We start from the raw sequence: 26,568 nt of genomic DNA, 5'->3' as shown, positions 1-26,568 counted from the left end.
TTTGATGATAGCCAGTCAATATTTAAATCACCCAGAAAATATACTTCTCTGTTGATGTCACATACATTATCAAGCCTTTCACACATATTATCCAGATACTGACTGTTAGCACTTGGTGGTCTATAGTAGTCGACCGATTAATCGGAATGGCCGATTAATTAGGGCCGATTTCAAGTTTTACACCTTTATTTAATCTTTATTTAACTAGGCAAGTCAGTTAAGAACACATTCTTATTTTCAATTACAGCGTAGGAACGGTGGGTTAACTGCCTCGTTCAGGGGCAGAACAACAGATTTTTACCTTGTCAGCTCAGGGGATTCAATCTTGCAACCTTACAGTTAACTAGTCCAAACGCTCTAACCACCTGATTACATTGCACTCCACGAGGAGAATGCCTGTTACGAGAATGCAGTAAGGCAAGGTAAGTTGCTAGCTAGCATTAAACTTATCTTATAAAAAACAATCAATCAATCATAATCACTAGTTAACTACATATGGTTGATGGTATTACTACACTGCTCAAAAAAATTAAGGGAACACTTAAACAACACAATGTAACTCCAAGTCAATCACACTTATGTAAAAATAAAACTGTTCACTTAGGAAGCAACACCGATTGACAATAAATTTCACATGCTGTTGTGCAAATGGAATAGACAACAGGTGGAAATTATAGGCAATTAGCAAGACACCCCCAATAAAGGAGTTGTTCTGCAGGTGGTGACCACAGACCACTTCTCAGTTCCTATGCTTCCTGGCTGATGTTTTGATCACTTTTGAATGCTGGCGGTGCTTTCACTCTAGTGGTAGCATGAGGCGGAGTCTACAACCCACACAAGTGGCTCAGGTAGTGCAGCTCATCCAGGATGGCACATCAATGCGAGCTGTGGCAAGAAGGTTTGCTGTGTCTGTCAGCGTAGTGTCCAGAGCATGGAGGCGCTACCAGGAGACAGGCCAGTACATCAGGAGACGTGGAGGAGGCCGTAGGAGGGCAACAACCTAGCAGCAGGACCGCTACCTCCGCCTTTGTGTAAGGAGGAGCAGGAGGAGCACTGCCAGAGCCTTGCAAAATGACCTCCAGCAGGCCACAAATGTGCATGTGTCTGCTCAAACGGTCAGAAACAGACTCCATGAGGGTGGTATGAGGGCCCGACGTCCACAGGTGGGGGTTGTGCTTACAGCCCAACACCGTGCAGGACGTTTGGCATTTGCCAGAGAACACCAAGATTGGCAAATTCGCCACTGGCGCCCTGTGCTCTTCACAGATGAAAGCAGGTTCACACTGAGCACGTGACAGCCATGACAGAGTCTGGAGACGCCGTGGAGAACGTTCTGCTGCCTGCAACATCCTCCAGCATGACCGGTTTGGCGGTGGGTCAGTCATGGTGTGGGGTGGCATTTATTTGGGGGGTCGCACAGCCCTCCATGTGCTCGCCAGAGGTAGCCTGACTGCCATTAGGTACCGAGATGAGATCCTCAGACCCCTTGTGAGACCATATGCTGGTGCGGTTGGCCCTGGGTTCCTCCTTATGCAAGACAATGCTAGCTCTCATGTGGCTGGAGTGTGTCAGCAGTTCCTGCAAGAGGAAGGCATTGATGCTATGGACTGGCCCGCCCGTTCCCCAGACCTGAATCCAATTGAGCACATCTGGGACATCATGTCTCGCTCCATCCACCAACGCCAAGTTGCACCACAGACTGTCCAGGAGTTGGCGGATGCTTTAGTCCAGGTCTGGGAGGAGATCCCTCAGGAGACCATCCGCCACCTCATCAGGAGCATGCCCAGGCGTTGTAGGGAGGTCATACAGGCACGTGGAGGCCACACACACTACTGAGCTTCATTTTGACTTGTTTTAAGGACATTACATCAAAGTTGGATCAGCCTGTAGTGTGGTTTTCCACTTTAATTTTGAGTGTGACTCCAAATCCAGACCTCCATGGGTTGATAAATTTGATTTCCATTGATCATTTTTGTGTGATTTTGTTGTCAGCACATTCAACTATGTAAAGAAAAAATTATTTAATAAGAATATTTAATTCATTCAGATCTAGGATGTGTTATTTTAGTGTTCCCTTTATTTTTTTGAGCAGTGTAGTTGTCCTGCGTTGCATATAATCGATGTGGTGCGTGTCATTGCTCCAATGTGTACCTAACCATAAACATGAATGCCTTTCTTAAAATCAATACACAGAAGTATATATTTTTAAACCTGCATATTTAGCTAAAAGAAATCCAGGTTAGTAGGCAATACTAATTTGCCAGAATTTTACGTAATTATGACATAACATTGAAGGTTGTGCAATGTAATGAATATTTAGACTTATGGATGCCACCCGTTAGATAAAATACGGAACAGTTCCGTATTTCACTGAAAGAATAAACGTCTTGTTTTCAAGATGATAGTTTCCATATTCGGCCATATTAATGACCTAAGGCTCCTATCTCTGTGTGTTATCATGTTATAACTAAGTCTATGATTTGATAGAGCAGTCTGACTGAGCGATGGTAGGCAGCAGCAGGCTCGTAAGCATTCATTCAAACAGCACTTTCGTGCGTTTGCCAGCAGCTGTTTATAACTTCAAGCCTATCAACTCCCGAGATTAGGCTGGTGTAACCAATGTGAAATGGCTAGCTAGTTAGCGGGGTGGGCGCTAATAGCGTTTCAAACGTCATTCGCTCTGAGACTTGGAGTGGTTGTTCCCCTTGCTCTGCATGGGTAACGCTGCTTCGAGGGTGGCTGTTGTCGTTGTGTTCCTGGTTCGAGCCCAGGTAGGAGCGAGGAGAGGGACGGAAGCTATACTGTTACACTGGCAATACTAAAGTTCCTATAAGAACATCCAATAGTCAAAGGAAATACAAATGGTATAGAGAGAAATAGTCCTATAATTCCTATAATAAGTACAACCCAAAACTTCTTACCTGGGAATATTGAAGACTCATGTCTCATGACTCATAAAAGGAACCATCAGCTTTCATATGTTTTCATGTTCTGAGCAAGGAACTTAAACGTTAGCTTTCTTACATAGCACATATTGCACTTTTACTTTCTTCTCCAACACTTTGTTTTTGCCTTATTTAAACCAAACTGAACATGTTTCATTATTTATTTGAGACTAAAAAGATTTTATTGATGTATTATATTAAGTAAAAATAAGTGTCCATTCAGTATTGTTGTAATTGTCATTATTACAAATAAAATAAAAAAATCGGCTGATTAATCGGTTTTGGCTCTTTTTTTGGGGTCCACCAATAAATCGGTATCGATATCGGCGTTGAAAAATCATAATCGGTCGACCTCTAGTCTATAGCAGCTTCCCACAAGAATGGGCTTTAGGTGAGGCAGATAAATCTGTAGCCTTATTACTTCAACTGATTCTGTCTCTTCACAACTAAATCTGCAGAGCTGGGAAGGTTGTATCCCCCATATAAATAACATGATATTGATTGCGAGAATTTTGTATAATAATTAATTAAAATGGTGTAAGGTTCTGCTTTTGTTTTTGTAGTCAACCTTGTGTTCTTTTTCTTTATGTTCTTGAACGTAGCCCTGTTTCTTTGTGTTCTGGAACGTAGCCCTGTCTTTCATTTTTGTTCATTGATTTCACGTGTTCGTTTCTCACATGGTCTCATCAGCTCCCTATTTAGTTCAGTTCTTTCTGTTTGTATGGTTGTGAGGTATTGTTTGGTTTTGACTGCCTACCTGTGTTTGACCATTGCCTGCCTGTGACCTTGATTCCTGCCTTCTGCGAAGGCTTAATAAACATCTGCTGTGCTCTGCTCGTGAATCTACACCTTTTTCTCACTGAGTATTCATTACAAACAGGCCTATTTATATAATATATCATTAGATAAATAGGCCCATTTAATTTTGTCTGTTCCAAATAAAATGTAATATTGTTTTCTCATATCATTTTGAACTGTTCTCTAGGTGTAGGCAAGACCATAAGCAAATAGGTAAACTGGGATATGATTAAAGAGTTAATCAGGGTGATTTTTTCCCCCACAAATAGACAGGTATTTTACCTGTCCGTGGTAGCAAGATATTATCTATAAACATTTATTGGAGTGAGATCATTTATTTTGGAATATGTATACTGAGTATATCCACATCACCATCAGACCATTTTATTGGTAATCTACACGGTAATGTAAAAGTTAGATCAGATGATCAGACAAATAATAGAGTAAATTTACCAAAATTGTTTTGTAATCCAGAGATCCTCTGAGGATTTAAATAATCAGCAAACAATGACACCACATTTCTAAGCCCTTGATATCATTGTTAGACCTGAATTTAATAGCTAACATACATGTATGCCAATAGTGGACAACCTTGTTTTACTCCTCTTGACAGTTTAATACTTTCAGAGAAGTAGCCATTATTTACTATTTTACTATACATGATTTTAACCCATTTTTATAAGAGATTCTCTCAAATTGAAATGTTCCAGGCAAGTCAGCTATGAATAGTAGGCCTGGTTTCCCATATTTTTTATAGTGTTCTATTGTTTCCAGTACTATCCTTTATATTATTATATGTGTCGTCCATGTAAAAAAGCCTGTATGAATGAACAATGTCAGACAATACCTTTTTAATTCGATGGGCTGTACATTTTGCTCTAATTTTTGCATCACAACACTGAAGTGTAAGGGGCCTCCAATTTTTTTTAATGGACTGGATCATTGTATTTCCCACTTGTATCCTGTTTCAGTAATAATTAAATCAGACCTTGTTGAGTGTCTGATAATCTACCATTTACAGATGAGTGGTTAAACATGCATAATAACAGTCCTCTTGAGTATATATCCTTTGTGTTTGGCAAAATTGCTGAAGCTAAGTCAATTTGTTTGGGAATCATTGATGGACAGCAATATTCAAGTCTTATCTCAGGTTTTTAAACAGATTTATGTCAGCACTGAGACTGGACCACTCAGGAACACTCAACACCTTGTGGACAGCTGGTGTGTCATATGTCTTAAAATGTGTGCAATTTTCCCTCTGGAAAAACAAGTGTTAGTTCTTCAAAAGACTGATGCAGGTCTTCAAAAGTTTTTCCCTGGGCTTTGCCCCTTTCATATTTACTTTGGGCCTGACACAAGTCCCCAGTCCCTGCTTGTGACAAGCATACCTATAACATAATACTACCAACACATTTCAAGAAAATGTAGAGGGCTTCACTCTGTGATGTGTTGTGTTGGATTTGACCCAAAAGTTTAATATTCTGCCATGCTGACTTGAAGTACAGTATAACTTTAAGGGCCATGTTGCAAACAGTAGTGATTTTTGTTGTTGTCGAAGATTCCTTTTTTTTTCACTCTTTCAAACAAGCCAGTAATGTGGAGTGAATGCAGTGTTGATCAATGCACAGTTTTCTCCCTGCTCAGCCAATGAACTCTGTGGCTGTTTTAAAATCATATTTGTCCACATAGTGATATCCCTGAACAGTTTCCATTCTTTCCTGCAGCTCAGTTAGGAAGGAGAGCCAGATCCCCAGTGATATGATACACCTTACTGAAAGTAAAGGGGCTGAATAATTTTGCACGCCCAATTTTTCAGTTTTTGATTTGTTAAAAAAGTTTGAAATATCCAATAAATGTCGTTCCACTTCATGATTGTGTCCCACTTGTTGTTGATTCTTCACAAAAAAATACAGTTTTATATCTTTATGTTTGTAGCCTGAAATGTGGCAAAAGTTCGCAAAGTTCAAGGGGGCCGAATACTTTCGCAAGGCACTGTATATTTAACCTTTATTTAACTAGGCAAGTTAGCTAAGAACAAATTCTTATTTACAATGATGGCTTAGGAATAGTGGGTTAACTGCCTCGTTCAGTGGCAGAACGACAGATTTTTACCTCCCCTGTCTAAAAATGAATCACTGACATGTTTTTAAAACTAATTGGTGGCTCTGAGGTTGAATCATTGTTTGCATATCACTATCTAACAGGGGGACCTTACAAAGACAGTGTAAGTTATTATTAAATAATGAGAACCACTACTTATGCGAACAGATGGACACCATTCAATAAATTGAGTGTTTTTTTTCAGGAAAATATTTGCTCTTCACCCAGGAAGGTGTGTAAAGACTTACGCAATTAAAATATCTTCGTTTTCTATTTTTTATTCATTTCCGCACGTCTATAATTTGTCTTACGCTTTGAAAATGTGGAGCAGTTTATGCAGATCTGTAGAAAAAAAAAAATAATTATATTCCTTTTCAAGATTTTAATTTAAGGCAGCAATATGTGACAACTGTGCAAGGGTGTGAAGACTTTCACTAGGCACTGTATATACAATACCTCAACCAACAAAATCATTGAAAGATAAGCACCACAGATCTGGAAATTGCATGGTTCTTATCTTCTCCATTCATTTTTGATTGTGGCATATACACATGGCCTGGGACGTGGACTTACCTCAAAAGAAGATTGCTTCTGAGTTTTGAAAACATCTGATCATCTGATTTTTAAACCTTTTAGGTTTAAGAAGGAAAACTGTAGCATTGGATAAGGTTAATAAGAATAATAAGTTAAAGCTGGAATCCTTAATTTGTGAAACTGCCATGTCCGTTCGGAATATTACTACAATAAAGACGTTATTGCAAACATCAAACACTTTTTATGTGACATCATTGCACTCACGATAGGACAGCAGTATATGCCCTTTACATTTTTTTTTTTACCACACTGCTGAATGCAACTCTCCTTTGTTTTTATCAACAGCAAAAAAACAATAACAATGGCGCTGGGGGTGATCAGTGGTGCTATTTCCCCTAATGCAGATTTGATCTTAAAGCTAGAAACATGCACTTCCAAACATACCGTAGCTACCTGTGTTCTGTATCCTAAAAATATGTTATGCTCTCTCTCTCTTTCTCTGTGTGTGTGTGTGTTTGTGCACGTGTGCTTGCACTCTTGTGTGTGTGTGTGTGTGTGTGCGGGTCCATAGTACAGAGAGCCTAGTTTGGATGCCCAGAAAGTAGCTCCTCCAGGTTTCATCATGAATAAAAACAAGCGAGGAGGAGAGAGGGAGTTCTATAGTTTAGATGTCGGAGATTCCACCTTCAAAGTTCTGAAGCGCTACCAGAATCTAAGGCCCATTGGCTCAGGAGCACAGGGAATCGTCTGGTAAGTGTAATCACTTTGCAATTACTATTTCATTACTGAGAAGAAAAAACAATGTGCTGGTGGGCTCAAATGGGTAAAAACTATAAGGCCATGGAGACTTGGTACAAGGTACTCTTTGAAAAGGGCAGTCTATGACTGGCAGAAACAAACAAAGGGGATGAAGGTCACCCCTTAGTAAATACAAATTGTTCGATTGGTATGGTAATTTTTATGTATATATCTTTTATGCTATTTGTATGATTTCTTGGGGCCAATTTGAATTATTCTTATATTATTTACTTTATGTTCACATCCCTGTTTAATTTCCTTGTGCTGTTATTTTGTTTATGTCACATGTTTTCTTATTGGTTATTCTGCCACTCAAATGTGATTCATAGAGCCCCCATGTGGACATTATAACCTTTACCCCCAGATGAAGGCTGACATCATGCCGAAATGCATTGGCGTTTGTTTGTTATGCTTTTAAATATTTAGAAATAAATGCTTTTAATCAACAAGTTCATCAATTTGTTTTCTTCAAGAGTGCCTTGATGGAAAATGTCAGCCCCACGATACATTTGAAAAACAAAATCTAATTTGGTGGCATTGGTGTAAAGTACTTAAGTAAAAATTCTTTAAAGTACAACTTAAGTATTTTTTGGGGTATCTGTACTATCTGTACTGTACTTTACTATTTATATTTTTAATTTTACTTCACTACATTCCTAAAGAAAATGATGTACTTTTTACTCCATACATTTTCCCTGACACCTAAAAGTTTTTTTTTTTTTTTACCCCTTTTTCATGGTATCCAATTGGTAGTTACAGTCTTGTCCCATCTCTGCAACTCCCATACGGACACGGGAGAGGCGAAAGTCGAGAGCCATGCATCCTCCGAAACACAACCCAGCCAAGCCACACTGCTTCTTGACACAATGGCCACTTAACCCGGAAGCCAGCCGCACCAATGTGTCGGGAGGAAACACCTGGCGACAATGTCAGCATGCACTGGAACCGGCCCGCCACAGGAGTCGCTGTCGGCCAAGCCCTCCTCTAACCCAGACGACACTGGGCCAATTGCTTGCCACCCCATGGGTATCCCGGTGTGGCTGGCTGCAACAGAGCCTGGACTCGAATCAGCTAGTAGAACCTTAGACCACTGTGCCACTCGGGAGGCCCCTCCAGCACCCAAAAGTACTCATTACATTTTGAAAGCAGGACAGAAATGGTCCAATTCACACACTCATCCCTACTGCCTCTGATCTGACGACTCACTAAACACAAATGCTTTGTTTCTAAATGATGTCTGTGTTGGAGTGTGTCCCTGGCTATGCGTACATTTAAAAAAAAAACACAAACAATTGTGTCAAATGCTTTGCTTAATATAAGGAATTTGAAACGATTTATACTTTTACTTTTGCTACTTAAGTACATTTTTGAAATTACATTTACTTTTGATACTTCAGTATATTTCAAACCAAATACTTTTATACTTTTACTCAAGTAGTATTTTACTGGTTGCCTTTGGTTTTCCTTGAGTCATTTCCTATTAAGGTACAGTGTCTTTACTTTTACTCAAGTATGACAATTGGGTACTTTTTCCTCCCCTTAGTTTTTTTTCTGCCAGTCATATACTACTTCATTAATGTTTGAACAGTGGTTTGTGCCAGGTAATTACCAGTAAACGATGGGATGCAAAATTAAGTGTTGCAGTTTATTGTTTCCAAATCCTTTTTGCTTGAGATATATTTTATTTTATTTAGCCCCAATGAAATACTTTTATTTGAGATTAAATTGGTTTCCAAGGTAACATACAATTCAGAGCTACATACCAAAGTACCCCGATGTTTGAATTTGTCTAAACACTCTGGTGCTGAATCAATGGACCAAGGCTAATGCCAAAGCTGGTCCATCAATGGCAAAATGAACCATGGAATTCATTCATTTGGACAGTGTCCTCATTTCAGGTTATGTTTCAAGGTCTTATAATACCTTAAAATACCCAATGAAAAGAAACACCAATCAGACATCCATTTAAATTCCTATTTACCACAGTCTGTATCACGCCAGATGTGTTCATGTATTGCCATGTTCTTTGTCTTGACTTTCAGTTCAGCGTATGACCACAACCTTGAGAGAAATGTGGCTATTAAGAAGTTGAGTCGGCCGTTCCAGAACCAGACGCACGCCAAGCGAGCGTACAGAGAACTGGTGTTAATGAAATGTGTCAATCACAAAAATGTAAGTCTGCCGAGCAACACTGGTCAACGACTTCTTCCTGCTGTTCCGATTATATTCTAGATGAGACTCTATGACAATAATGCTCGATTATGTTTATGATTGGCCTGGCTGGACAGGAACAGTAGGAATAATATGTTATGAATACGTAATGATACTCAGAGAGATAGAACAGTAAACAGGCTTTTGCCATGGTAGCTTATATTGTGAATATACGGAGGACTAGAACGCGGATTCAGTCAATCAGCATCCAGGGACTTTTTATTGTTTTATTGTATAATACATTTGAAATTGAATTGATTACAAACATGTGGACTGTGTTTTCTTACATTGAGGAAACTAATCTAGTAAGCAACCCGTATACTTAATGTTGTTGTGTTTATGTGCTTATGTTGTTACCTCTACAGATCATTGGCTTATTAAACGTATTCAGCCCACAAAAATCATTAGAAGAATTTGCAGATGTGTAAGTACATTAATTGGTGTCGAATAACATGATCAACCTTTGACAGTGTAAAATGGTTACTTGCTGTTAGGAATTAAGACATAGGAGGACCTTTTGAACAGGCCTGTCTGTCATCAGTGGCAGAATGACTCGGCCATTACCAGAATAACTGTGTGAAATCTCTCTGCCAGCTAAAAAAACCTGAAACCATATCATGACCAAAACTTGGCATCTATAAGGTCTTATTTATGCATACATGTCAGCTCTCTGTTCAAGCCATCCAGCCGGCTCCACAGTTACCTCACGAGGAGGGTGTGTGCGCCCGCTCCTGTTTGTGTGTGTGTTTGCGCCTATGTGTGTGTGCCCGTATGTGTACCGTTATGTGTACGCGCATGTGTGTGCATATTCTCATCTCACTTCCTACCTGTGTAGATACATTGTGATGGAGCTGATGGATGCCAACCTGTGCCAGGTGATTCAGATGGAGCTGGACCATGAGAGGTTGTCCTACCTGCTGTACCAGATGCTGTGTGGCATCAAACACCTCCACAATGCCGGCATCATACACAGGGTAAGGCTCAATGCTGGCTCATACACGCTAACGCTAAGCTAACATGTAGACACAGGGATCGGCTCATGCTGTACGTGCTAACACTTAGCTAACAGGTAGACGCAGGGTATGGCTCAGGGTAACACTAGGCTAATAATGTAGCAATAATGCAGCTCATCATTATAATTTGTAGCTCGTCATTACAAATTCTGGGGTATTTTTGTATTTCCAGGAAAAGTAAGCCCAAAGCTCTGATTACAGTAACTCCTCCACAAAGAGTAGGTGATGATGTCAGAGCTTTGATGTTGGCTACATCCACAGGAGATCAAGAGGAACCTGCTAATGATCTAAACACTGCTTCTGCTCTAATTAACTGTGTTTGCGTCTGAAATGGCACCCTATTCCCGGGCTCTGGTCAAAGTAGTGCACTGTATAGGGAGGGATAGATAGGGTGCCATTTGGGATACATATTTGGAGCAATGGAGCAGGTACAGTTGAAGTCGGAAGTTTACATACACCTCAGCCAAATACATTTAATACAGTTTTTCACAATTTCTGACATTTAATCCAAGTAAAAATTCCCCGTTTTAGGTCAGTTAGGATCACCACTTTATTTTAAGAATGTGAAATGTCAGAATAATAGTAACGAGACTTATTTATTTCAGCTTATATTTCTTTCATCACATTCCCAGTGGGTCAGAAGTTTACATACACTCAATGAGTATTTGGTAGCATTGCCTTTAAATTGTTTAACTTGGGTCAAATGGTTTGGGCAGCCTTTGACAAGCTTCAGGGTTGTAGGCCTTGCTCACGCAGGGTTTTTCAGTTCTGTCCACAAATTTTCTATAGGATTGAGGTCAGGGCTTTGTGATGGCCACTCCAATACCTTGACTTTGTTGTGCTTCAGCCATTTTGCCACAACTTTGGAGGTATGCTTGGGGTCATTGTCCATTTGGAAGACCCATTTGCGACCAAGCTTTAACTTCTTGACTGATGTCTTGAGATGTTGCTTCAATATATCCACATAATTTTCCTCACTCATGATGCTGTCATTTTGTGAAGTGCACCAGTCCCTCCTGTAGCAATGATGCTGCCACCCCCACAACATGATGCTGCCACCCCCGTGCTTCACGGTTGGGATGGTGTTCTTCAGCTTCCAAGTCTCCCCCTTTTTCCTCCAAACATAACGATGGTCATTATGGCCAAACAGTTCTATTTTTGGTTCATCAGACCAGAGGACATTTCTCCATTTTCTCCATTTGCAGTTGCAAACTGTAGTCTGGCTTTTTTTATGGCAGTTTTGGAGCAGTGGCTTTTTCCTTGCTGAGCGGCCTTTCAGGTTATGTCGATATAGGACTCGTTTTACTGTGCATATAGATACGTTTGTACCTGTTTCCTCCAGCATCTTCACAAGGTCCTTTGCTGTTGTTCTGGGATTGATTTGCACTTTTCGCACCAAAGTACGTTCATCTCTAGGAGACAGAACACGTCTCCTTCCTGAGCGGTATGACGGCTGCGTGGTCCCATGGTGTTTATACTTGCGTACTACTGTTTGTACAGATGAGCGTGGTACCTTCAGGCGTTTGGAAATTTCTCCCAAGGAGGAACCAGACTTGTGGAGGTCAATTTTTTTTTCTGAGGTCTTGGCTGATTTCTTTTGATTTTCCCATGATGTCAAACAAAGAGGCACTGAGTTTGAAGGTAGGCCTTGAAATACATCCACAGGTACACCTCCAATTGATTCAAATGATGTCAATTAGCCTATCAGAAGCTTCTAAGACCATAACATAATTTTCTGGAATTTTCCAAGCTGTTTAAAGGTACAGTCAATTTAGTGTATGTAAACTTCTGACTCACTGGAATTGTGATACAGTAAATTATAAGTGAAATCATCTGTCTGTAAACAATTGTTGGAAAAATGACTTGTGTCCTGCACAAAGTAGATGTCCTCACCGACTTGCCAAAACTATAGTTTGTTAACAAGAAATTTGTAGAGTGGTTGAAAAACGTGTTTTTATGACTCCAACATACGTGTATGTAAACTTCCCGACTTCAACTGTACACCTTAGACAAGAATTGGAAAATCCCAATGAATAATCTTGATTCTAACACTGTAACTGGTTTGTATGTCATACTACTAAGCTGCTAGCATACATGCAAATCTGTGAAAGATGACTCACTAAACTATTGTAGTTAAAATGGTGTGACTCATTACTGTTGTTAATATGGTGAGGGAAATGGATGCTGACGGTTTTATAATATATTATGTTGACGCCACTCCAATACTCCTACGTAGCTTCACTAATGTCCCCCATCTGTCGCTCTCATTGTTTATGTTCCCTTACCATCAGTCAATCAATAAATCAAATGTATTTATAAAATTCTTACATAAGCGGATGTCACAAAGTGCTGTACAGAAACCCAGCCTAGAAGCACAGTGGCTAGGAAAAACTGGAGCAGCAGCACGACCAGGTGGACTGGGTACAGCAAGGAGTCATCAGGCCAGGTAGTCCTGAGGCATGGTCCTAGGTTGTCTTTTCATAGCCGATCCTCCTACTGCTCCTCTAGAGAGTTGAAAACAGCATGTCTAGGACAGGTAGCACGTCCGGTGAACAGGTCAGGGTTCCATAGTCGCAGGCGGAACAGAGAGAGAGAGAGAGAGAGGAGAGAGAGAGAGAGAGAGAGAGAGAGAGAGAGAGAGAGAGAGAGAGAGAGAGAGATAGAAAATTCATGAGAAGTTGAATGAATTAGAAAAAGCTATAAAGGACTAAATAAATCCATTTTACTGACCAGGAGCTCTATATGAAACTTCAGGCTCTCTAATTTAAAAAAGCATGCGGACCTGATGGCATCCTAAATGAGATGCTCAAACACTTGTACAAAGTTTCAATTGGCTATATTAAAACTGTTTAATTTGAGTGTAGGTTATTTCCCTGACATCTGAAATCAAGGACTCATAACCCCAATCTTTAAAAATGGAGACAAATTTGACCCTAAAAATTACAGAGGCATTTGTGTGAACAGTAACCTGGGGAAGGTTTTCTGTAGTATTATAAATGTAAGAGTTCTAAACTTCCTAAATGAGAACAATGTCTTGAGTAAAAGACAAATTGGATTTATACCAAAACATCGCACAACTGATCATATTTACACCCTACACACCCTGATAGATAAACATGTCCACCAAAATAATACCAAGATAATAGTTTAGACATGTAGTTTATAGATTACCAAAAATGGAATGAAAGACCAACCCTGCATTTCAGTGATAGATATAGGGAATGTGAGTCTTGGAACGATGTGTGTGAGTGTTTCAAATGTGTTTATCGACTTCCGAAAAGCATTTGATTCTATTTGGCATACAGGACTGTTCTACAAAGTTAATGAAAGTGGTGTAGGGGGTAAAACATATGACATAATTCAATTAATGTATACTGGCAATACGTGCAGCATTAAAATTGAAAATAATAGAAAATAATAGAATTCTTTAACTAAAAAAAATTTCAGAATAGGGCAGGGGGCCATTATGTCAGGGTTGCAATCTGAGCCCTGAACTCTTCAATATTTACATCAACGAATTGGCCACTATTCTAGAAAAATCCTCAGCCCCTGTTGTTAGTCTCCACAATTCAGAAGTTAAATGCCTACTCTTCGCAGATGACCATAGCACATGGCCTACAGCAGAGCCTGGACCTGCTAGAGCAGTACTGCCAAACCTGGGCCCTGGCAGTAAATCCCAAAAATACTAAAATACTGGTTTTCCAGAGAAGATCCAGATCTCAGGGAATTAGACCAAAGTTCTCAATTGGTACAAAATATATAGAGTACTGCACACACTACAATTACTTAGGTTTAAAAATAATCTCAACTGGACACCTTAATGAGACAGTGAATGAACTGAGAGAGAAAGCACGCAGGTCATTCTACGCCATTAAAAAGCTAATTCAAATTGAAATACCTATTAAAATTTGGCTCAAACTAATTGAATATGTCATTGAACCAATTGCACTTTATGGCAGCAAGGTGTGGGGTCCACTTGCAAAACAAGATTTCATCAAATGGGACAAACACCCCATTGAAACCCTGCATTCAGAGTTCTGTAAGATTATCCTACATGTCCAGAGGAAAACTACAAACAATGCATGCAGGGCAGAATTAGGCCAATATCCACTAACAATAAAAACTCAAAAAAGAGCAATTAAGATTTGGAAACATCTAAAATACAGTGACCCCCTCTCAAATCACTACCAAGCCCTGCAATGCTAAGAGCTGAGCAAAGAAAAGAGTCCCCTCATCCAGCTGGTCCTGGGGCTGAGTTCACAGACCTGTTCTACTAACACACTGAAACCTTAGGACCAGAACATCCAATCAATCAGGATAAACCAAATTACAACACAGTCAAAACAAAACTATATTGCTTATTGGGAAACACAAGCACAAACACAAAGCAAAATGCAGTGCTATCCTGCCCTAAATCGACAGTACACTGTGGCTAAATATTTGACTATGGTTACCGATCAAAACCTTAGAAAAACCTTGACAAAGTACAGGCTCAGTGAGCACAGCCTTGCCATTGAGAAGGGTAGACACAGGAAAACCTGGCTCCCTGTAGAGGAAAGGCTGTACAACCACTGCACAACAGCTGAACCTGAGACGGAGCTGCATTTCCTGACAAAATGTCAGGAAAGAGTGTAATTTCCCCAAATTTGAAACCCTTATTCAAGGTTTCAAAGACCTCTCTGATGAGAGTAGGCTACCCGTCCTGTTGGGGGAGGACGCAGAGAGCTGTGGGTTGGCAGCGCACTACATTGCTGCCTGCCATAAGTTGAGGGATAGTGTCTGACAGACCAATCAACCTGCACATGTACTCTACTGTATGCTTATTGTTATTGTTGAATGTATGGTTATTTTGACACTTGGTTATTGTTGTTACTGTTGTCCCTTTGACAATTTTGATTCTCATTTTTATATTGTAAATATCCAAAATAAGCTTTGGCAATATGTACACTGTTGCGTCATGCCAATAAAGCAAATTGAATTGAATTGAATTGAATTGAGAGAGATTAAATTCACATAGGGCACCGGATAAGACAGGAGAAATACTCCAGATATAACAGACTGACCCTAGCCCTCGACACATAAACTATTGCAACGTAAATACTGGAGGCTGAGACAGGAGGGGTCGGGAGACATAATAGAGAAAACATATTGCCAAGAATGCAATAATGCTCTCTGATGGAGATTCTGTCTGCCAGAATATTTTAGTAAAAAATGCGCTGGAACACACTTCCCAGGCTACAACCCCCCCAAAAATTGTGGTGTGCAGCTGATAAGTCACTTAATGACAGTTTTGGCCCTGCTATTGATGATGATGATGATGACAACGTTGATGATATTGATCTCTCTTTGTCCCTCCTCTAGGATCTGAAGCCCAGTAACATTGTGGTGAAGTCAGACTGTACATTAAAGATCTTGGACTTTGGCTTGGCTCGAACAGCGGCTACAGGTTTACTGATGACCCCCTATGTAGTGACCAGATACTACAGAGCACCAGAGGTCATACTGGGGATGGGCTACCAGGCCAACGGTCAGTACCTGTCAATCAAACAATGAATAAATTGATCAATAAATCAAATATTTATTCTACCCATAACAATTGTATGCGTTTACCACCACTGCAGAAACAATGGTCTCTTTATTAACGGCTAAAATCTAATTAGCTTGTTTCTGTGTCTCCACCCCCCTCCCCTCCTCTTCTCCATGTTGTAAACAGTGGACATATGGTCTGTGGGGTGTATTCTGGCAGAAATGGTCCGTCACAAAATCCTGTTCCCAGGAAGGGACTGTATCCTTAGTGCTTCTGGCTGTGAATCACCTCCTTATTAAGTAATAAAACAGTTTGCCACCTCTGCGGAGCTATTTCTCTTCAGTTTCCGAGATGGAAAAGGAATCTCACTGATTTCCTGCTTCTTCCTTCCCATTTTGACAGAGGGCTCCGCCGCTCGAGACTTGCAGATTCTTCATGCTGCATCCACTCTCACTCTCATTTATCCAATGTACTCATTCAATGCTTCTCCTTCAATTCATCAGATGTATCACTCTTTCCATCTTCTGTTTCATTCATCTGATTTATTTGCGATATCCATTTTTTTTGTAATCCATAAACTCTTTACTCTCTCATTTCCTTCCTCTGTTCTTCATCCTCCCCCCCTCTCCGTTGTGCTTGCATGTCATCTCTCCATTCATCGTGTAGTGGACGTGTGGTCAGTGGGCTGTATTGTGGCTGAGATGGTCAGAGGTAGTGTGCTGTTCCCAGGCACTGACCGTATCCTTTCCTCTTTTACCGTGATATCATTTTTAAAATCCTGCCTGTGTTTTTTTTTTTACCATGTTCATACCATCAACCACTGCTCTATAGCGCACCTCTTTTGCTCTCCACCCACCACCATATCCACCATATCCAAGTACAGCCATGCTCCCATCCTCCCTCACCAATAATCACCTCAGCTTCTGCCGGCACATACAGATAGTTCTAGAACATAGGGATAGTTCTGGCGAAGTAGTTCTCTAACAAAGTAAAAGTGTGTGTTTGTTGGAGAAATCTGTGTGTGCTCTTTCCCTAACTCCACCCGCTCAGACATTGACCAGTGGAACAAAGTGATAGAGCAGCTCGGGACTCCGCCCCAGGAGTTCCTGATGAAGCTCAACCAATCAGTGAGGACGTATGTTGAGAACCGACCGCGCTACGCAGGATACAGCTTCGACAAACTCTTCCCGGATGTCCTCTTCCCTGCAGACTCAGAACACAACAAACTGAAAGGTACTGGAGACTGAGAATGTGTGTGGGTAGGGTTTGTGTGTATGCATGTGCTGGTCTGAACTATATTTTCTCTCCATTCCCAGCGAGCCAGGCCCGAGACCTGCTGTCTAAGATGTTGGTGATTGACTCGTCTAAGAGGATCTCGGTGGACGAGGCCCTGAAACACCCCTATATCAACGTGTGGTACGACCCAGCAGAAGTGGAGGCAGTAAGTGTTTAACAAGTGGTATGATCTATTGTAGGGGAAACTTGGAAATTGGACTGAAACGGTTGACACTCCTAGTCAGAAGAGTGAACTACGGTCAATGGTTTGATGTAGGGATGAACCTTTCTTCCCTCTCTTCTCTCTTTCCTTTGCTTTCTTTTTCCTCTCAGCCCCCTCCAAAGATCACAGACAAGCAGCTGGATGAGCGAGAGCATACGGTGGAGGAGTGGAAAGGTTAGAGACGTTACTACTTTTCACTAGACATGGGTCACATACGTATGTCAACAACTTTGAAATACTTGAACGTATATGCCCGATTTATCTTGGAGTTTGCACTTTTAGGACTTCATTTTGGTTCCATTGTACCAGAGGAGCTTTCACTTTTCACGACAACATTTTCACTGTAATGTTGACATTTGACTGGTTTACGACTTTTCCATGTTATGTTATGGTGTGAAACGTGATGCTGCAGAGCTGGCCAGGTTCAACGGCTGGGTGTACCACTGTCACCGGTTTTGTCAGGGTCATGGTCCAATAGGATGAGGTCATACTGATACTGACCCCCCCCCCCAATGGGTGTTTATGATCTTCCCCCGGTGATGATTTCTGTGTTTTGTTACTTGTCATGAGGACAAATCTCTCTCTCTCTCTCTCCCTCCCTCCCTCCCTCCCTTCCCTCTCTTCCTAGACCTGATCTGGAAGGAGGTGTATGAGTGGGACGAGTGGACCAAGCAGAATGGAGTGATCAGAGGACAACCTCCTCCTTTAGGTTAGTTAACACACTGTTTCTGATGTTTTTTATTGTTCTTATGTGAGCTGGTCTCTGCTGTTATTGTATTACATCTTCACTTTGAAAAACACCACAAGTAAAATGCTGTTACTGAAAGAGAGCATGCAGATCTGACTCATGGGAGGGAGGTGAATTATGTAGTTGGATACTGTAGGGGGGTTGCTGCACCCCTTACAGACTCAGAGGGGCTCTTCCGGCACCCTATGGTGTGTGCCACACAGGTGTATCTTACAGGACAGTGTGTGTGTTTGTGTGTGTGTTTGTAAATGTGTGTGCTAGTACCTAGTACAGGTGTATCAGTCATCCTGTGTGTTTCTCGCAGCACAGGTGCAGCAGTGATTGACAGCTCCCCTCAGCCCGCCTCATCCTCCTCCTCGGCCAATGACGTATCCTCCATGTCGACTGAGCCAAGTGACCCCACCATGACCTCTGACACGGACATCAGCCTGGACAGCCACACCTCCCTGGGAGCACTGGCCTGCTGCAGATAACACACGTACACGCACGCACACACACACACACACACACACACACACACACACACACACACACACACACACACACACACACACACACACACACACACACACACACACACGCACACACACAGACACACACACACACACAGCCCTACACATCCTGTCATAGTATACATAGTTTGAGACACTTAAGGGTCCTTTGTTAAAAACATTTTTTTTAAATGTACAGCTTCTTTTAATTTCTCTGTCTCCTATATTCTGTATTGCCGATTGTGTACATGCTGTAAATTATTATATTTATTTATTTATTTTCTTGTGTCAGCTTCTGTCCCTCCAAGCTGTGTACAGTATTTCTATGCTGTAAGTTGTAGTCTTTTGGATCTCACAGTGGATGGAACTTTTCCCCCTTTTCTCTATTAGAAAGTGTTTCCTTACAAACACATATTTTATTTTCTAGTATTTAGTGGTCATCTCTATTTAAATGGATCCTAAAAACCATTTTTCATATTTCGACACCCTGTTACTCTGCCTACCCGTAGCTGTAGTGTTCTGTAGTCATGACTACAACTTTATTTTTTCTAGTAATGGAACATCTCTTTATTTATTATATGACTGTAATTGTAACGTTTTTTTGGGGTGTTGGATCTGGAGATAGCTTTGTTTTCAAATGTTAATGAGCAGACATGGGAGTATGGGAAGGCAATAAAATCACCTGGCCCAAATACTTTAAACACTTTCCCCTCTTTGTTGCTTGACTTCTTCAACCAGTTACAATTTGCTCCCTGTCCCTCCTGCTTGTCCCTCACCCTTCGACGTTTGCAGTAGTAGTAGTTCTGGATAAGTAGAAACACCTGAACAGTTCTGCAAACATCAAAGGGTTTGGAACAAATTGGCTGCTTATGTTTTATTGTTGGGGCCAGGAGTCTTTCCTCAGGTTACATGACCAGGCAAAACCCCTAGCCCTAATTCATTCGATTTGATTTAAGTGCTCTTACAGTTGTCTGCGTTTTTTTTTTAGCCCCTCTCTATCTCGCTCTGCTGTTGAGGCACTCGAAGAGTGTTTTGTTAGCTTAGTACGCCTGAGCTCCTCTCTCTGTGCCGTCTCTGTTAGAGGACTTGGTTTTCATTAACTACCTCGCCTATATGAGTTTCTGACTGACATAACAGTCCACAGCAAACGGTCTTAAAAAAACACGTGAATAAAGTTTTATTTTTTATTTATTTATTTGGAAATGTACAATTATCAATGTTAGAAGACTGCTAGTATTGTACGTACTCACTGGGCACAGACGTCAATTCAATGTCTATTCCATGATGTGGGATGACGTGGGAGACAATGTTGATTCGACCCATGTGTACTATGTATATACATTTATTTTTGTTTTATTTTCAGTTGATGTGCAATACCTATGATTTGTAGACTATAGAGTAGGTAGTGAGTGGTTGATTTGTATGCTAGATGGATGTTCTTCAGGGGTTTCAAAAGGTTTGCCGCCAGCCATGTTTTCCTTTTTCTAGATGAAGACGTATTTGATGGCTCGATTCCAAACCGATCCCTCACCCCTCTTCTCAACGTTCAATCCCTATATGACCTGTGTATGTTTGGAACTGGGCCCCATCCCTGGCTGTGGTCAGGCCTACCACACACCAGAAACATGGCTGCGTTCAGGAGGGCTCAATACTTTGGAACGTTCAGTGGAATCTGTGGAATCCGTCTAGTAAGTTTCACCCTCCTGAGCGCAACCCAGGTTTCGTGGTGTTTTCCGCAAAGGCCAGTTGTATAAATTTTAGCCTTTTGATCTGGACAAGGCCTCACTACAGACTTAATGTACACACTGGAAAAAGTTAGACAATGTCAACCTGCAACTCCTGCAAATAAAGGGTTGAATTTGATCATGTTTGAATTGTTTTTATTCTCAACACATACTTCTTGTAAGGACATTTGTTTATGTTGACAAATTAATGGAGGCTTTCACTAGCGTCTGGTCAGTTTTGGGACATGTATCTGATACCGCTATGATAAACAAGGTACATTTAAAAAATCAGAAACGACAATCACTAAACTTTTCTGTGGTGTGGTGAAACTGGCGTGGGAAAAGTAATTTGGTTCTGAGGAGTATTCAAGAGCGGGAATAGAGATGCAGCATCTCTTAGCCTAGAATGTTTGGAACACCTGAGGTAGATATTTTAATTAACAGTGTAAGTTCAGTAAGTATGAAATGTAACCATTTACAGGGCTATTTTTAAAGTGATAACTAACAGTCTAGCACACACAGGGGAAGTTTCCCAGACACAGATTAAAGCCGGGATGAATTCAAATCAACTGTATATCTGCGATTATAACGTGCTTGACATTTAAAGGTAATTGAGCCGACATACAGTATGCAGCATTTAACGTCAATGCAGTTTACACGAACGTGGGAACAAAAGTGGGCTCACATTAGTTTGTAGCCCAAACGGTTCGGGCAGATGTTGGCACATAGACAGTACCGACTTCAGACGAGTCCCGTGACACTTGTGGGGGTCGTGGAGCAAAACATTGTTCGTCAGAGTCTCATTTCTCCATAGAGTGGTCATATGGTCTGACAAACACCGCTGTAGCTCGGCCACCTTCCCCCGCAGATGCGGAAATCCGCAATAGGCAGATGCGGTGGATTGAGACACAGCCCATGCAAAAAACATATCTCTAGCTTAAACTGACAGATTTGGATGGGGATTTTTTGATTATGTTGCTGGGGATGGGACATTCACAAGAAAGAGAGTCCATTCTGTCACTCAAGGCTTCTCTGTCAAATGGAACATCCTGCTCTCTGCTACCGCGGATATTTGAAAGAGCCATTGGATTTACTAATATTTTACATGCACTATGTAAAGTGTAGCTGCAGCTTTCAATACCAGTGTTGTCCTGAATACAGCTGCTGCTATCGACAGCTCTGTCTTCTGTGGCTAAAGCAGTGAATCATCATAATCCCTACACCGGTAAGAGTTTACAGTTAAAATGGGAGATTCCTGAAATGGGTTTCCATGGCCGAGCAGCCGCACACAAGCCTAAACTCACCATGCGCAATACCAAGTGTCAGCTGGAGTGTTGTAAAGCTCACCGTCATTGGACTCTGGAGCAGTGGAAATAGGTTCTCTGGAGTGATGAATCACGCTTCACCATCTTGCCGTCCGACGAACGAATCTGGGTTTGCGGATGCCAGGATAACGCTGCCTGCCCCAATGCATTGTGTCAACTTTAAAGTTTGGTGGAGGAGGAATAATGGTCTGGGGCTGTGTTTCATGGTTCGGGCTAGTTCCAATGAAGGGAAATCTTAACACAACATTCTAGACAATTCTGTGCTTCCAACTTTGTGGCAACAGTTTGGGGAAGGCTCTTTCCTGTTTCATCACACGCAGGCATTGGTGCACAAAACGAGGTATGTATGGAAATGGTTTGTCGAGATCAGTGTGGAAGAACTTGACTGGCCTGAACAGAGCCCTGACCTCAACCCCATCAAACACTTTTGGAATTAATTGGAACGCCGACTACGAGCCAGACCTAATGGCCCAACATCAGTGCTCGACCTCACTAATGCTCTTGTGGCTGAATGGAAGCAAGTCCCTGCAGCAATGTTCCAACATCTACTGGAAAACCTCCCCAGAAGAGTGGAGATTGTTATTCTGTAGCAGCAAAGAGGGGACCAACTTCATATTAATGTCCATGATCTTGGAATGAGATGTTCGACGAGCAGGTGTCCATATACTTTTGGTCATGTGTATATAGCTAGGCAGTTAGACAGTTGCTTACAGGTACTGTACTTACAGCTTGCTTACAGCTTGCTTTGTTCCACAATGAACCATTGTTTACAGATGGGACGAGGCAACGTTAAGCAAGCTACTGTAGCTGAGGTGGCCAGTTGCGTTCTGCTGTTAATGTTGATTGCTGATGTGCTCAGGCATGCATAACATGATAATAATATTTTTCATGTTTGCCAGTTTGTGATGTTTAACTAGCTAGCTTCTGAAAATAGCCACTGTGCTGCGAGTGCTTATCAAACCCCATGTTACGTCATAGGGATACGTACTAAGTTGTCTAGCTAGTTAGCAACGATGAAATTATAGCTGAATAGCTAGCTAGCTATTGGATTTTAGATGTCACTTTTTTGCATCTTGAACTAGCTGGTTAGCTAGATTAATACCATTTACATCTAGCCAGCTGGTAATTATGAAGCTAAATCTAGTTAGTTATTAGAATTGTTGGCAATTGTTGGTCTGGAAGCAGGTTAAGTGTGTACAGCATTTTAGGCAGCTGTAGCAGTCAACAGACAATAACAAGCTTTATGACATTAATTAATTCATGTTTTAAACAACTTTTCTGGATTTTGTCTTTCAGCATGGATATGCTCTCCACCACCAGTACAAGGAGATGATCGAGGATGAACAAGTAAAACTTCAGGTATGTTGTCTTTGTACTTTGAGCTTGTTGCTTGAACTTGGGGGTGAATTAATGTTATCGCTGGTGTGCAAGGTTCTAATGTCTTGTCTATTTTTTCTCTGCTTTCCTCTTTTACAGCTTTAATTGTCTGGAGCCCGGTGTTGTTGTGGCCAAGGAGCTTCCACTCCGATGGAACCTGGTTTCAGCTGCTGTGCAATGTTGACGTCCTTCCTCCCAGAGACTTGTAACCATCCCCATGACCCAGAAAACATGTATTTTTGAGAACATCAGCACTTTTGCAATGAAAAGGCCATGGACATTACATGTCCTGCTCCAAAGGGCAGGACAGAAATATGCCTCAGGCTAGGTTCATATAATAACATGACCTGAACCAAAGTTACTCAAAGGATCTTATGATACACAGTTGAAGTCGGAAGTTTACATACACTTAGATTGGAGTCTTTAAAACTTGTTTTTCAACCGCTCGACAAATTTCTTGTTAACAAACTATAATTTTGGCAAGTCGGTTAGGACATCTACTTTGTGCATGACACAAGTAATTTTTACAATTGTTTACAGACAAATTATTTAAATTATTCACTGTATCACAATTCCAGTGGGTCAGAAGTTTATATACACTACGTTGACTGTGACTTTAAACAGCTTGGAAATCTCCAGAAAATGATGCCATGGTGCTAATTGACATCATTTGAGTCAATTGGTGGTGTACCTGTGGATTTATTTCAAGGCCTGCCTTCAAACTCAGTGCCTCTTTGCTTGACATCATGGGAAAATCAAAATAAATAAGCCAAGACCTCAGAAAATAAACACCATGGGAACACGGGACCACACAGCAGTCATACCGCTCAGGAAGGAAATGTGTTCTGTCTCCTAGAGATGAATGTACTTTGGTGTGAAAAGTGCAAATCAATCCCAGAACAACACAAAGGACATTGTGAAGATGCTGGAGGAAACAGGTACAAAAGTATCTATATCCACAGTAAAACTAGTCCTATATCGACATAACCTGAAAAGCAGCTCAGCAAGGAAGAAGCCACTGCTCCAAAACCGCGATAAAAAAAGCCAAACAACGGTTTGCAACTGCACATGGGGACAAAGATTGCACTTTTTTGGAGAAATGTCCTCTGGTCTGATGAACCAAAAATATAACTGTTTGGCCATAATGACCATCGTTATGTTTGGAGGAAAAAGGGGGAGGCTTGCAAGCCGAAGAACACCATCCCAACCGTGAAGCACGGGGGTGGCAGCATCATGTTGTTGGGGTGCTTTGCTGCAGGAGGGACTGGTGCACTTTACAAAATAGATGGCATCATGAGTGGGGAAATTATGTGGATATATTGAAGCAAAATCTCAAGATATCAGTCAGGAAGTTACAGCTTGGTCACAAATGGGTCTTCCAAATGGACAATTACCGCAAGCATACTTCCAAAGTTGTGGCAAAATGGCTAAAGCACAACAAAGTCAAGGTATTGGAGTGGCCATCACAAAGCCCTGACCTCAATCCTATAGAAAATCTGTGGGCAGAACTGAAAAAGCGTGTGCGAGCAAGGAGGCCCACAAACCTGACTCAGTTACACCAGCTCTGTCAGGAGGAATGGGTCAAAATTCCCCCAACTTATTGTGGGAAGCTTGTGGAAGGCTACCCGAAATGTTTGACCCAAGTTAAACAATTTAAAGGCAATGCTACCAAATACTAATTGAGTGTATATACAACTTCTGTTTATATATTGTTTTTACCTTTGTGTACGTATACATTTTTACTACAGTACCATTTAAAAGTTTGGACAAGTATTCTTATTCAAGGGCTTTTCTTTATTTTTACTATTTTCTTACATCGTAGAATAATAGTGAAGACATCAAAACTATGAAATAACACATGGAATCATGTAGTATCCAAAAATGTGTTAAACAAATTCTTCAAAGTAGCCACCCTTTGCCTTGATGACAACTTTGCACACTCTTGGTATTCTCTTAACCAGCTTCACCTGGAACGCTGAGCACTTGTTGGCTGCTTTTCCTTCACTATGCGGTCCAACTCATCCCAAACCATCTGAATAGGGTTGAAGTCAGGTGATTGTGGAGGCCAGGTCATCTGATGCAGCACGCCATCACTCTCCTTCTTGATCAAATAGCCCATACACAGCCTGGAGGTGTGTTGGGTCATTGTCCTGTTGAAAAACTAAAAATTGTCCCTTCCACTAAGCACAAACCAGATGGGATGGCGTGGCGTATCGCTGCACAACGCTGTGGCAGCCATGTTGGTTAAGTGTGTCTTTTATTCTAAATATATCACAGACAGTGCCACCAGCAAAGCAACCCCACACCATCACACCATCTCCTCCATGCTTCACAGTGGAAACCACACATGCGGAGATCATCCATTCACCTGCTCTGCATCTCACAAAGACACGGCAGTTTGAAACAAAAATCTAAAATTTGGACTCATCAAACCAAAGGACAAATCTCCACCAGTCTAATGTCCATTGCATGTGTTTCTTGGCCCAAGCAAGTCTCTTCTTCTTATTGGTGTCCTTTAGTAGTGGTTACTTTGCAGCAATTCGACTATGAAAGCCTGATTCACTTTGAAGCATTTATTTGGGCTGCAATTTCTGAGACTGGTAACTGTAATTAAGATATCCTCTGAAGCAGAGGTAACCCTGGGACTTCCATTTCTGTGGCGGTCCACATGAGAGCCAGTTTCATCATAGTGCTTGATCGTTTTTTAGAACATAAGACAGAAAAGAGATGGTGGGTCACATTTTAAGGTTGAATTTTACATTAGTTTACAAAATAGACTTAACTTTATTACAAAAGTAATAGGGGGGAATTCCGACCCGAGTTAAGCGCACGGAAACAGAATGTTATTCGCTGTTTTTGCACCTTTTTTTTTATCACTGCCATGGAAGTGAACTGGGAAAGTGAAAGGGCTAGATTGCTACCTCTATGCTAAAGTTAGCTAGTTATAGAGCTACAGCATTTAGTGCACGTTTTCCATCTAAATAACACTGATAAAACGAACCAAATGTAAACATGTCTGCCAGCTTTTGGTAGCTAACTGCTGAGGCTTTCATAGATAGTACAAGCCTATGGGAACGAGTCGTTTTCAAGGTGTTTGTGGGGGCTGTGCGTTGCAGTAATGCAGTCTGTCTGTGGCTCAGGGAGTTTTCTATATGGCTGGTGAGAACATTGTAAGGACATCACAAAAGATAGGTTTGCAAAACACAAAAAACTGTCCAGTTGTGTGGATGATTTCTACAGTGTTTCTTTTATGGTGCAAAAAAAACTTTCACCTGGTGTTTTCAAGAACGTTATCACAGTTCCATGATTAGTGAGGATTATTAGGGTATATTTATAGGACTACTGTTTAACCCCTATTGTACACTTTTCTCACCTTTCAACCCTTAAAACAAAACATGAAAAAAGCATGTGAAAAAAGCTTGGTTTTGAGACACGTGAACAAATCACATATCTTTTATTTAATTGTTTTACATGTGAAA

At 41.1% G+C, this 26,568-nt stretch overlaps 1 protein-coding gene across 4 annotated transcripts in view; it reads left to right on the top strand.

Annotated features, from left to right (window-relative positions):
* LOC139409231 (mitogen-activated protein kinase 8-like) overlaps window positions 1-20,526 on the top strand; it is a 33,829-nt gene extending 13,303 nt beyond the window's left edge. Inside the window, exons 2-12 of one of the 4 annotated variants that reach the window (XM_071154091.1) lie at window positions 6,949-7,127; window positions 9,218-9,347; window positions 9,752-9,810; window positions 10,222-10,360; window positions 15,761-15,926; window positions 16,593-16,664; window positions 16,977-17,159; window positions 17,243-17,367; window positions 17,535-17,598; window positions 18,053-18,133; window positions 18,482-20,526. In XM_071154091.1, coding sequence (XP_071010192.1) covers window positions 7,000-7,127; window positions 9,218-9,347; window positions 9,752-9,810; window positions 10,222-10,360; window positions 15,761-15,926; window positions 16,593-16,664; window positions 16,977-17,159; window positions 17,243-17,367; window positions 17,535-17,598; window positions 18,053-18,133; window positions 18,482-18,645 — 1,311 coding nt within the window. In that variant the 5' untranslated portion in view covers window positions 6,949-6,999 and the 3' untranslated portion in view covers window positions 18,646-20,526. Of the gene's footprint in view, window positions 1-6,948; window positions 7,128-9,217; window positions 9,348-9,751; window positions 9,811-10,221; window positions 10,361-15,760; window positions 15,927-16,112; window positions 16,185-16,592; window positions 16,665-16,976; window positions 17,160-17,242; window positions 17,368-17,534; window positions 17,599-18,052; window positions 18,134-18,476 lie in introns of all 4 variants that reach the window. The other 3 variants (XM_071154110.1, XM_071154102.1, XM_071154119.1) reach the window with 3 other exon arrangements.
* The last annotated feature ends 6,042 nt before the right edge of the window (window positions 20,527-26,568 follow it).

The sequence above is a fragment of the Oncorhynchus clarkii genome, chromosome 1, assembly GCF_045791955.1.
Source record: "Oncorhynchus clarkii lewisi isolate Uvic-CL-2024 chromosome 1, UVic_Ocla_1.0, whole genome shotgun sequence".
Lineage (NCBI taxonomy): Eukaryota > Metazoa > Chordata > Actinopteri > Salmoniformes > Salmonidae > Oncorhynchus > Oncorhynchus clarkii.
This window is presented reverse-complemented; position numbering and strand designations above follow the sequence as displayed.